Here is an 11,890-nt window from a genome sequence, read left to right as displayed (position 1 = left end):
ATAGATTACGGTTTGTGGGTAAAACAAGTCAAGAGGCCATGTTGAGATTAGACATGTGCAGAGGAGGGATGAGGGGTACATTGGGAAAAGGATGCTGAAGATGGAGCTGCCAGGTAAAGAGGTGGTTTATTTATGGAAGCGGTGAGAGAGGACATGCAGGTGGATGGAGTGACTTTGATTGATTGATTGATTGATTGATTGAAGTATTTATTAATAGATTGGAGAATTACAGTACATATCAAGCACAACTCAATATAAAACTGTTAACTGTGGATGACACCATAAACTTTATGGCATAAAGCATTACACTTGTTTACAATAGGGTCCACCATGTTCAATTCATCATAACATTTAGAGACTGAGGAAGATGCAGAGAACATAAGCAGATGGAAACCGCTGTGGGACTGGCTGAAAGAAGAAAATATGTAATTACAAAAGATGTACCGAATAACAATAAATGTTGATGAGTGCAACATGAACAAGTAGCCTATAAGAAATGTCACTGAACCCACTTGTTTGCTATATTATAGCCTAAAAACTGCATGCCCCCAGACCCATAGAAACTCAAGTTTTTGTGTAGGCCCTACACAAAAACTTGAGTTTCTATGGGTCTGGGGGCATGCAGTTTACACATTAGGCCTACTTATTAACGAAATATGTTTACAAATGTGTACGCACAGTCGCACACACACACACACACACACACACACACACACACACACACACACACACACACACACTCCTTTCTTTTTTATTAGGTCTGATCAACTATATATTCATATTTGAAACATGTTTTGTTTTAAATGCTTATAGTTACTTTCTAGATTTCAAGGGTCTTTACATTTAGTGTATTAGAAGCATTTCTTTCTTTCTTTTTTAAGAGAACATAGCCCCCCCAAAATATACCACTGCCAAAGACTTTCTGTACTTGGCCTTAAAATAATTGTAAAAAATAAACTAAAAACAAACGTTTAATTCTACCATGCGTATACAAATGAATATGCATAATATGTATCCGCCAGTGCATATGGACATTTGTCTAATTTATTTATTGCATGCCTTCATCTTTACCCGCTACCAGCAGCAGTACCACCTCCACCACCACACCATCACTTCACAGCCAAACAAGCTTTTTCTGCCCGACATTATCTTCACCTAGACTCCGCTACGGGAGGCTGAAATGACGGATGCAATCATGGGAGAGGGACGTTGCTGGGGCGGTTTATTTACATTTGAAGAAGCTCTATAACTTTAGAGGGAAGCCGCTACGTGCGTCTCCCTCTTTTACTTTTCACCGACCCCCTCCTCCTCCTCCACCACCACCTCCTCCGCTCGCAGAAATTTATAAAGAACAAAAAATCCGAGCAGGGAGGGAGGGGGGTTGATACGCCGAGGCTGAAATCGAGAGGCGAACACAGGAAAGAGGAGTAATTTGTACACGGGACTTTCCCCCTCTTAGTCCCCCAAAAGGAGGGGGAAAAGTCGCAATAGTGGAAACGAAAAGGAGCAAGGTTCTCGAGACGTGAAAACGTCTGCAATTGTGGATACTTTATATATTTTTATTTCGAAAAAATATGGCCGAGAACGTTCTGGACTCTGGCCCGCCTTCAGCCAAGAGGCCTAAACTCTCCTCTCCGGCACTTTCTGCCTCCGCCAGCGATGGAAATGGTAAATATTTGTTTTGGATATAATTCGTTACGGTGTTATTGATCAAATTGGGCCGTTTTCATCGGCCCGTGTTCACTCGAAAGAGGAAGGAAACGTGGGATTCCTCTTGTGTTTTTGTCGTAGCTGGCTAATGTTAGCATGTTAGCGTTGTGTGTGTCGGACTTGGAGAGAGACATTAGCTGAAGCTAGCTCTACTCTGGAATAGAATACCAAGGATGCGTGGGTGATGTCAATACTAGGCTTCATCCTAGCGGAAGTGCCTCGGACGGACTACCGGGCCCCCGTAGCCGTAACACCGCGCCGTTGACAGGCTGCGTCGCACGAGCCGTTCGCTTGTCACAAATTAAGTGTCAACGCATTTTAATGTTAAAAATACGTCATTTTGTCCAGTGACACTTGGGGATCGCGGGACGACGTACTTAAAAGCCATAACGGAACCCATGAAATTACAGGCTACACACTTCCGATTGTATTTGACGTCACTGACTCATCCTTGGTGTCTTCATTCGAGAGACTACTAGCCATAGCTAGTTGGTTTCCAATGATGGACCATTCCATGTCTAATGGCTAGTTTAGCCAGGTTGCTAATGAGCTAAACGGCCAGCCAACTTATAATAAAGTTTTTCTTGGCCATGTTTTGACTGATCGCCATAGCAAAACACTAGACATGTCCAACAACTCCTCTTCTGTCCATGGAGCCGTGTAGACATGCTTCCTACAAATACTGAACCACATTATTTTTGCCTCATCATAACCAAATGGGATCTTTTCCCTGCTAACGTTGGTGTAAGCAAAGCAGAGGTAGCTAACGGTGCTAGCGTTGTGGGAGAGCTAAATTTAGGCCCATGGGTCTGAGTGATTGTTATGCTCAAATTGCCATTGTTAGTTTTTCTGTGGATGGTGTGTGGCAGAGGGCTGGAGTAATGTAGTGGTCTCGGTGTGGATGGTGTGTGGCAGAGGGCTGGAGTAATGTACTGGGCACAGTGTGGACACAACTCTTGTCTGGGGATCAGAGACAGCGTCGTGTCCATCACTACTACCACTGAAATATCACGTTGGTTAAGTAGACTGCTGTTACAACTTAATATAGTTGTCTTGATTTCATCACGTATGCATATGGTCATTTAACTGCTGCAGTTGAGCTTCTCTAGCTATGCTCTGAGGTGGTCAGCATCTTTGCAAGTGGACTGGACATGTTCCATCATTCTGTCATTGCACAAGCCTTTACTGTTGTCCCCCCTAGGTAATTAAGCTTGCATTACTGTATTGAGGATATTGAAGAACTGCAAGAATAGTTTCTCCCTGTTGATAAAACCAAACTAGTTGTAGAGAATAATTTAAATTGAATTGAGTTATTTGACAAGCCTTGTGTCATGTTGAATGGAAGCATGTTTCAGTAATAACATTACAGGCCTAAACACTTGTGGATAATACATAATATCAACATCATATATTATTAAAGTTGAGGTTTTGTGCTAGAAGACATTTCAGACTGGTTGTTGTTGTTTTATAAAGTTAGTTGCATAACGTATTAAATCAGTATTAATATTGTACATGAGATGTTAACTTAACTTTGCTTCGCTAAACAGTTTGTAAACAGATTTCCTCTATTTGAGTATATTAATGCTGAATTTACCCAGTGCATTATCCAATTAATTAATAAACAGTTGTAGTTTGTCTCTGTACATAACAGTGTCCCAAATTATGTGATACTTATGGGAGAAAAATAAATAAAAACAACTATCCATTGACGGTGAGACAAATTAAATTCTTGATTTGAAGAATTCCAAAAATGTGCCATTTAGCCTCCCATGTGCTTGCCTTGTCTTTGGAATAGCGAATTGGTCTCTATTTGCGCTCTTGATTGCCCAAGAGTTGTGCGTAGCACACAGCATGGAGTCGTGCACAGTACACACCCGGTGTGATTTTCTACGAGCTTGGCTCTGTCACTGTGGCAATAACACTGAATCAGGCCATCCGCCAGCTTGTGTGCCTGAACCTGTATCGCCATCATGTTAAATCACATTGTCACATGTTCACCCGTCTCCACTAATGGGCTAGTTGTGTGACATGTTTCTGGGGTAGTATTTCTACAATAAACTGTAAGGCTGACTGAGTTCATTTCTGGATGTCACCTCACCTGTAGTTCTGTGCATGGATATACCACCTGCACGTCAGGATTTAATTTTGTTTAAAGACACTCTTGAGGGTTTAGAAAATGTCCCAGGCATCCTTCTTCCCAAATGCCTTTCATCGCTGTTGGTTAAGCAATAAGCATGCAGTTTATAAGTCCTTGCTCAGTTCTGCTGAATGATCTAGACTTCATACAACCAGATGCACTTTTGTTTACATTATTTTTGTCCTTGTCTCATCATGCTTCTCATGTGACTGTCTTTTCTTTCCTTGCTCTCCTTGCATCCCCTCTCTCAGACTTTGGTTCACTGTTTGACCTGGAGCATGACCTCCCAGATGAGCTCATCAGCTCTTCGGACCTGGGTCTGGTCAATGGTGGGGACCTCAACCAGTTGCACACCAGTCTGGGAGGAGGCCCTGGCAGCCTGGGTCCTGGAGGCGGAGGAATGGGTCTGGGTCTAGGCCCAGGCCCAGGAGGAGGTGGTCCAGGTGGAGGAGGTGGTGGACCAGATGCGGTGGCCAAGCACAAGCAGCTCTCCGACCTCTTGCGTGCAGGGGCGCCACCACCCACTTCCACCCAACAACAGGGGCACCAGGGAGCCATGGGCAGCCCCGGAGGGCCAACCTCCATGGGGCAACACCTTGGAAACATGAAGGCATCCCCCAACCAGGGGCCCCAACAAGTGATGGGCCAGGGGGGGCAGCATATGTCTCCCCAGCAGCAGGTCAGCATGATGCAGCAGCAACAGAACAGTGCAGCCGGCATGGTTGGCGGTGGCATGAACAGGGGCATGATGGGAACGCAGCAGAAAGGCAACAACGGACAGCAGCAGCCGGGCATGATGGGGGGCCAGGTGATGAATGGCTCCCCCAGGATGGGCTTTGGGAATCAAGGGATGGGGGGTAATGGTAACTTACTGGCTGAGACCCTACAGCAGCAGCAAGGATCAGGGGGACCGGCTGGAATGAGAGGTCAGCAACCTGGAGCACTGAACAAGGTAAGGCTCCTTCAACTCTGTGATGCCACTTTAAATTGATATAATTTGAAAATGTACAATATAGTACATTTTTACAGGCTATAAGTCAAAGGATGGTCAATTACTGTTGTAAAACCTGTCCTGTGTGAGGTACAAGCAACCGGAAATGTTTTCTTTGCTTTTTAAATGCTGTATTTGAAAACAGTGATGATGTTGATGCAAAAATTTCCGTCAAATGCATGAATAAATATGTGTTTTAAGAAGAAATAGAAATGGAAAGCAGCATGTCTATTCAGCTAAATAATCGTAACGTGAGCTGTAATCACAGCATTTATTTAAAGATGACAACAAGTGAGGAGGTTGAGGAGGGAGTAAGAGATCGATAGTCACGGAGAGAGGGAAAGGTAAGAATATTGGATATAGGAGAATAGGATAAAAGTGATAATAAATAAATGTTTTAGTTTTCATCCCCAGTCCTCTTGGACGATGATGTGTTAAAGGGAAACATCATCATCATCATCATCAATGTGTTAATGACGTTTAGAAGATTTAGAACACTTTCCTGGGGGGTCTTTATGTGTGTAATATGCGATTTTAGCAGTGAGCCTAGTGTCTTTGATGTCATGGACACTGGGCTCACTTACTTCCTGGACTACATGTTGTCTCAGTAAGATGGCCTGGGCCGTGGCTCAGCGGTCCAGGCACCTTGGCCGGTAGTCTGTGTCTGGTAGTGTGCAGTGGGTTCGACTCCCGATCCCGACGGCCTTTACTGCATGCACTCCCCCATCTCTCTCCCCCATTTCCTGTCAGCCTACTGTCTGTCCCTCTATAGAAAATATAAAATAAAGGCGAAAGCCACAAAAAAAGACGGCCCTACCCCTATCCACAAGGAGGAGCAGTGCACCAAAGCTTTATGAGAATTGTAGTCCAGGAAGGAAGTGAGCCCAGTGTCGATGACATCAGAGACACTGAGCTCACTGCTAAAATCTAAAATATCTAAAACCACATATTACACACGCATAGATATTACACACACACAGACCCCCAGGAAAGTGTTCTAAATCTTCTAAATGTCATTAATATATATTTTATTGCAAAAAGTCCCTTTTGTGTCCCTTTAACTGTTCATGACATATTTGCAACTGTAATAAGTCATGAACGTTAGGCCTGCAGAGATCTCTGAGAAAGGGGGGGAAAAAACCCTAACCATCATCGTGTCGTAATTTATGAATTACACAAGGCGTAGATGTTTTCACTCTTGGGAGTGAAACGTTTATCATAACGGCTTCCTATAAAGGTAGACTGGTGGTGTTGAATTAAGTGCATTCGTAAGGGGGGGGGGGTGTTTTTTTTGTTCTGGCTTTTGAAATTACGTGATATGGCAGCCAAGTCTGGACTTTTAACACAATCCCCGCCGGGATTAATGTATTTATGTATCACGCATTGCCAAATATCTGTAACCTGATGTTACGATGACGTAATGGTGTATGTGGTGTCTTGATGGGTTGTTCTCTCGCTGGACCGCGAGTATCACAGCGCCGGCTGTCAGCCGTTGAAAAACCTTGTTTTGACCAGAAACGACATTCATGGCGTCGATTTGGAGAAAGGACATTGAAAGCAGCACATAGAATGCACATGGATGCGCACGCAACTTAAGATGGCGTGGTCCAGTGTCACACTCGACACTAGCATGCTAACGTCCCTCGGCTGTCGACTCAATCCGATCAAAACATGGATTAATTAATGAAAAGACCCTTATCACGTAATTTACGGAATCAGCGGGGGGCCAGACTAATGATTATTTACGGGATCTACGTGAATAGCTAAACGTGATAGCCAAGTCTATGGACTTCTAATGTTTGCTCAGAGCACTTTTAACAGAGTGGCAGCTAAGTCTATGGACTTAACTGTCAACAGCATTAGGCAAGACTTCCGACGGTGAGAGACAGGAAAGGTGGGAGATAGAATGGGGATGACATTTAGCAAAGAGCCTCTGGTCGGATTTGAACCTAGTCCAGTTGTGGGAACTGGGAAGGATTATAGCTTGCGATGCGATGCGAGAGTGCAGTCTAGCCAACACCAACTCGGGACTCTTGAATCGCTGCCCTCCACACTCTCCTAACTATTATCACGGTCTTGAGCTCTACAGTGTTGTTGGCTATGTCTCGCGCCATTATAGCTTATTGTGGGTTATCGTACATCTTTATTCCCGGGCCCGTTTTCCTGCTGGACTGTGAAATCATGTTGGTCAATCAATAGGAAGACGTCATATATGTCATATACGTCAATAGGACGTCATCTGGCTTAATACATCATCGAGTAGGGAGCGACTCGAGCCCACAATGTTTCTTCAGGAACAGTACATGTGTTCTTACCAGGTCGAACACCTGTTGGGAAAAATCTTTGAATAGAATTCTAACATCTAGGTTTGTTTTCATTGTCCACATTTTTGTTAAGTTGGCAGAAATAAATTGTGTCAAAGGCTGTATCTGTCACTCTGTTGAATCGGTTTTCCCTTCACATGGGCCACACACACAGTGATGGCATCATGAGAACCAGAAATTACCAACCATAGATTGATGGGTGAGGGGAAAGCTCCCGTTAATTAAGTGCATCACAGTGAGGGGTTACACAATCCCAGATATGTCAATATTAAGTCTCTAATAGCCACGACAGACTTAATTGGTTTATGTATGTTTTAAACCATCGTTAATGGCTTAATTGAACTAAATAAATGCCATAACCCACCTAATTGATTAGAAACGGAAAGCAGCGTGTCTATTCAGAAAGTAGACGTATTTAATTGCTCTCTCAGATGGGAGAGGGAACGCAGCTCAACGGTATGAAAAGGAACACTATTAACTTCCTCCCCATACCCGCATCCCACTGGAAGAAGCAACGTTCATCTCTCATCACTTCCATGTTCCTTTCGCTAGACTGATACTCATTTTTAACTGCTGTTAGAGTATGAATATGCGCTGCCTGTGAATATGCGCTGCCTGGGTGAGCAGTCTGAGCACAGGATGTTTGATTGTAAAGGGAGCGGAACCAAATTAAATCTTGGGAAAGGTTGTGTGTTTGGGCTCTAATGGGGCGGACAGCGGGCTACTCTGGCGTCGGAACCGTACGTTGGGCGCAGCGGTCCCTAGAGGAGTTCCGTATTTACAGTATTTCCCCCTCTGAAGGCGAGGCAAAGGGCTGCGTAACCCCCGGCATACACATTGAAAAATAGCCCTTGCAGTCCTGCCAACAGCCCAACACGCACACATGTTTTGTAGAAACCACGCAATTCTAGGTCTCAGTGCACACGTACGAAATGCACAACAAAAACTAAGCAATTGGCGGTTATCTCAACCGTCTGGGCACCTAGGCTGCTGAGCCAGCCTGACGGTGTGCCACGGGTTCGACTCCCGATCCCGACGGCCTTTGCCACGTGTCTTCCCCCCCATCTCTCTCCCCATTTCCTGTCAGTCTACTTTCATCCTATCAATAAAGGCAGAAAAAGCCAAAACAATATCTGAAAAAAGATAAACTAAGCAATTTACGGCGTGCAAGAGCGCCCGCCGTGGTTTTTATGGATCCCACCGCAGTTCCAGGCATGAGCCGAGCCGTCTTGTCTTAACGAGCGGGTCCATTTGGTTCCACTGCCAAAGTGAAATTACGTACGCGTCATGCCAGCGAGCGAAGGGACTATTTATTTTAATCTACGCTGTCCTGCACGGCCAAAATTAAGCGATTGAAGTGACTGGAAACAATCTTCAGGACTCTCTCTCTGATTCGTCCGTCTTAGTGGGCAGAATTTATGTTGGTTGAAATCAGGTGATATTCTGGGCCAGATCTGACTTGATCTGGCCCCAATCGAGACGTCACCAATTCGTCCAGGTCCTGACCGTGCTTGCTGGGTTATTTATTGATAGACTATATGTTAACTCGGTCTGAGCCGAAGTAGGCAAGGCAATTTTTATATAGCACCTTTCATACACATTCAAAGTACATGTCTGAGATGTAGCTGGGCCCAGAGCCACAGAGAGATTTATAAACGGTAAAACAGTATAATAATTCTCCATTAGTGCAATGTACTACATTTCTTGTGTGACATTTTCTATATAACACCCCCCCTCCCCCCAAAAAGGCATGCGGGACCCCCAAATTTGCACCTGCGGGACCCCCGCCACAAATTTCCTGCGCCATGCATGGGTGGTACTCATGTCAATATTCCAAGTTTGGCAGATCTGCAAAAAAAAGATTCAGGTGCAGAGTTTACAGACAACCTGGCTGCGCACCGCACCAGCTCTCTGTGTAGCCGACTAGCCGGGTCACCCCCTGTGGTGAACGTGAACACTGTTCACCGTTCTTTTACCTTCTTTTTTATTCCCTTGCTTTGTGCTAGTTAAATACCTCACATCACTACCTCTTTCCTTGTCTTCCATCACTTCTCTGTCCCCCTCCTGTCTTTGTACTTCACTCTCTCCCCTCATCTCCATCCCCTTTCTTCAACATTCCCTCATCATTGTCTCAATCCTTCATCCCTTCCTGTTCCTATTCACCCCTTCACACCCTTCATCCTCTCCATCTCCTATACTTTTCCGTGTCTCCCTACCTCCCTCTCCGCCTCCCATCTCTACTTGTTACACTTCTACCCCGTCTCCCTGTTTTCAATCTCTGCACACCTTTCCTGTATATTATCTCCTCCTACTCTCTTCCATCTCTCCTCATCCATTTCTCCTTGCTCTGCTGTCTTGTTCTCCCCTGCACATAACTTCTCTCTTCCCACTCACCTACACCTTTGCACCCTTCACATCCACTTTTCACTTTATTCTCCCTCTCCTCCATCCTCCATTTTAATCCTCTCCTTCTCTCCCTTCTCTCCCTTCAGAGTATGGGTATGATGGGTACCCCAGGGGCCCCATACGGAGGTCCATACGGACAGCAGGGGAACCAGGGTCTTGGGGGAGCAGGGCTGGGCCCTCAGCTCCAGAACAAGGGGCCCATGGCCAACAGCTTGGCCCAGTTCAGCATGGACAAGAAGAACCAGCCCATGCAAGGCATGGCTGCCATGGTAGGACATCATTTTTGTCTGTACGTTCTTGTCTGTCATAGTGATAGTTGTAAAAAACCTTTTATTATACTGTAATAAACAAAATTGTCCTTATTTCCTTTCCACCTCTTCCCCTCTGTTCTCTACCACCACCTCACTGGTGCAGGCCTCTCAACAGCCACAGCCAGGAGTGGGAGGTCCTTCTGGGCCTGTAGTGGGCGGAGCTCCGGGGATGGTCTCCAGCGGCCAGAGCGGTCTGGTGGGTCCTGGAGGCCAGGTGTCGGCGGCAGCGGCAGCAGCTGCCGCCGCAGCCGGAGCGCCCCCTACTGCTGACCCTGAGAAGCGCAAGCTGATCCAGCAGCAGCTGGTGCTCCTGCTCCATGCCCACAAATGCCAGCGGCGTGAGCAGGCCAACGGGGAGGTGCGCCAGTGTAACCTACCACACTGCCGCACCATGAAGAACGTCCTCAACCACATGACCCACTGCCAGGCCGGCAAGTCCTGTCAGGGTAAGTGGGAGTTCAAAGATTGGGCGAAGGCTATTGTTATTTTATTAATACGAGAGGAGTTTGTTCCGCCATGAAGTGGTTAAAATGGTGAAAGGTGAGAGGTTCTTCTGTTGCTCAAAGACACTGAAGCTGCAACGGGTAGTTAGAACTTTCAACTACTAAATTCAGAGAGGCAAGATTACAGTAACCCAGTGAGAACTTACAAAATAGAACATTCTTGTCTTTAAATTTGAGTTTAGTATTGGCATATAGATTTAACTATTGAATATTTGTTGAGCCCTACTGTGGACAGTACACAGCACCTAAATCTCAAGCACCATTATTGCAAGATCCTGAAAGGTCTAACTCACATTTCTTTCTTTGCCATTTGTCCCCATTCTTTTTTTACCACTCTTTCTTGTCCCCCACTCTCCCTCTCTCATGGTTCCTCAGTCGCTCACTGTGCATCATCCAGGCAGATCATCTCCCACTGGAAGAACTGCACACGACACGACTGTCCTGTCTGTCTGCCGCTGAAGAATGCCGGAGACAAGAGGAACCCCCAGTGTGAGTGTCTGTATCTGACCATACGCCAGCTATTATACTAAAGCCGCATTTACTGTATTCACACTATGAATGTACCTGGAAATGTTTTGATCTGATTCTCACGCTGTCAAAAGACCACGTGCGATGGCAAGTGGTCTGTTGGCAGTTATTTCCAAGGTATAAATTCTGGTCATACCAGAAATGATCAGAGTGAAATTAATTTGTGTCCTTCTGGGACTGGAATGTTGTTGCCTGGTGTGAGGTGCTGTAGATCAACATTTGTGATCAACACTAAACACAAATTAAAAAAAAACATAGTCACCATCTATCCCAGCCTCATGAGTCATAACTGATTGTCATGACAATGTTACAGTTTCTACCAGAGCAGAATTGTTTAAAAACAGTAAAACTATTGTTATTGGTTGATGACGCAAATTTGCATGCCAAGTTCACCAGTACGAACGTGCTCCTTAATGGCGAATTTACAATGCCACCAGAAGCGAATATCTAGTGCTGCAAATGAAGATTCCATATTCGAAAGAATATTCATATAAAAAAAAAAGAAGAATAATCAAAAATTAAGTGTTCCCGCGAGACTCTGGGCCATGTAACATTAATCGGCGGCTTGTGTCGCGAGATCACAGAAGGCAGGAGAAGTCTCCCCTAAGCTTTACTTAATCATACGACGGTGCCATGTGTAAACGAGAGCTGAGTTAAAAGTCCACAATGCGTCGTTGTGAGCTTGTAGATTAGTTATATTTGCCATGTGACACCAGCATACAATGAAGAATAAATCAGCTGCCTACCGCTCTGCACAGACTTCACACTGACCACAGTGACAGAGGGGCACCCAACTGCAGCCTTGCAGACAAGACGTGACACGGTCAGTGCAACCACAGTTGCCTCCGGAGTCCGGACTCGAAGCATAGACTCGCTAGGCTTTTGACTTTAACTTGCTCGGTATTAGAAAGCACACACGTTTAATCACACAATGTTACTTTGATTAACAAATGATGACGGGTCAAGGCAAGCTGAAGCGG

General features: G+C 45.3%; 1 protein-coding gene across 7 annotated transcripts in view; it reads left to right on the top strand.

Moving 5' to 3' along the window:
• Positions 1-1,191: 1,191 nt before the first annotated feature.
• The window catches only part of ep300a (EP300 lysine acetyltransferase a), a gene marked incomplete at its 3' end in the record, with an annotated part of 42,528 nt that continues 31,829 nt past the window's right edge, over positions 1,192-11,890 (top strand). For 4 of the 7 annotated variants that reach the window (XM_083787703.1, XM_083787702.1, XM_083787701.1 and 1 more), the window contains exons 1-5: positions 1,193-1,668; positions 4,099-4,799; positions 9,655-9,837; positions 9,983-10,325; positions 10,758-10,877. In XM_083787703.1, the coding sequence (XP_083643829.1) occupies positions 1,575-1,668; positions 4,099-4,799; positions 9,655-9,837; positions 9,983-10,325; positions 10,758-10,877 (1,441 nt within the window). In that variant the 5' untranslated portion in view covers positions 1,193-1,574. Of the gene's footprint in view, positions 1,669-4,098; positions 4,800-9,654; positions 9,838-9,982; positions 10,326-10,757; positions 10,878-11,890 lie in introns of all 7 variants that reach the window. The other 3 variants (XM_083787699.1, XM_083787704.1, XM_083787700.1) reach the window with 2 other exon arrangements.

The sequence above is a fragment of the Protomyctophum parallelum genome (genome assembly GCF_964188405.1).
Source record: "Protomyctophum parallelum genome assembly, chromosome: 17".
NCBI classification, from domain to species: domain Eukaryota; kingdom Metazoa; phylum Chordata; class Actinopteri; order Myctophiformes; family Myctophidae; genus Protomyctophum; species Protomyctophum parallelum.
Note: the sequence above shows the minus strand (reverse complement) of the source record. Positions and strands in the feature narration are given on the sequence as shown.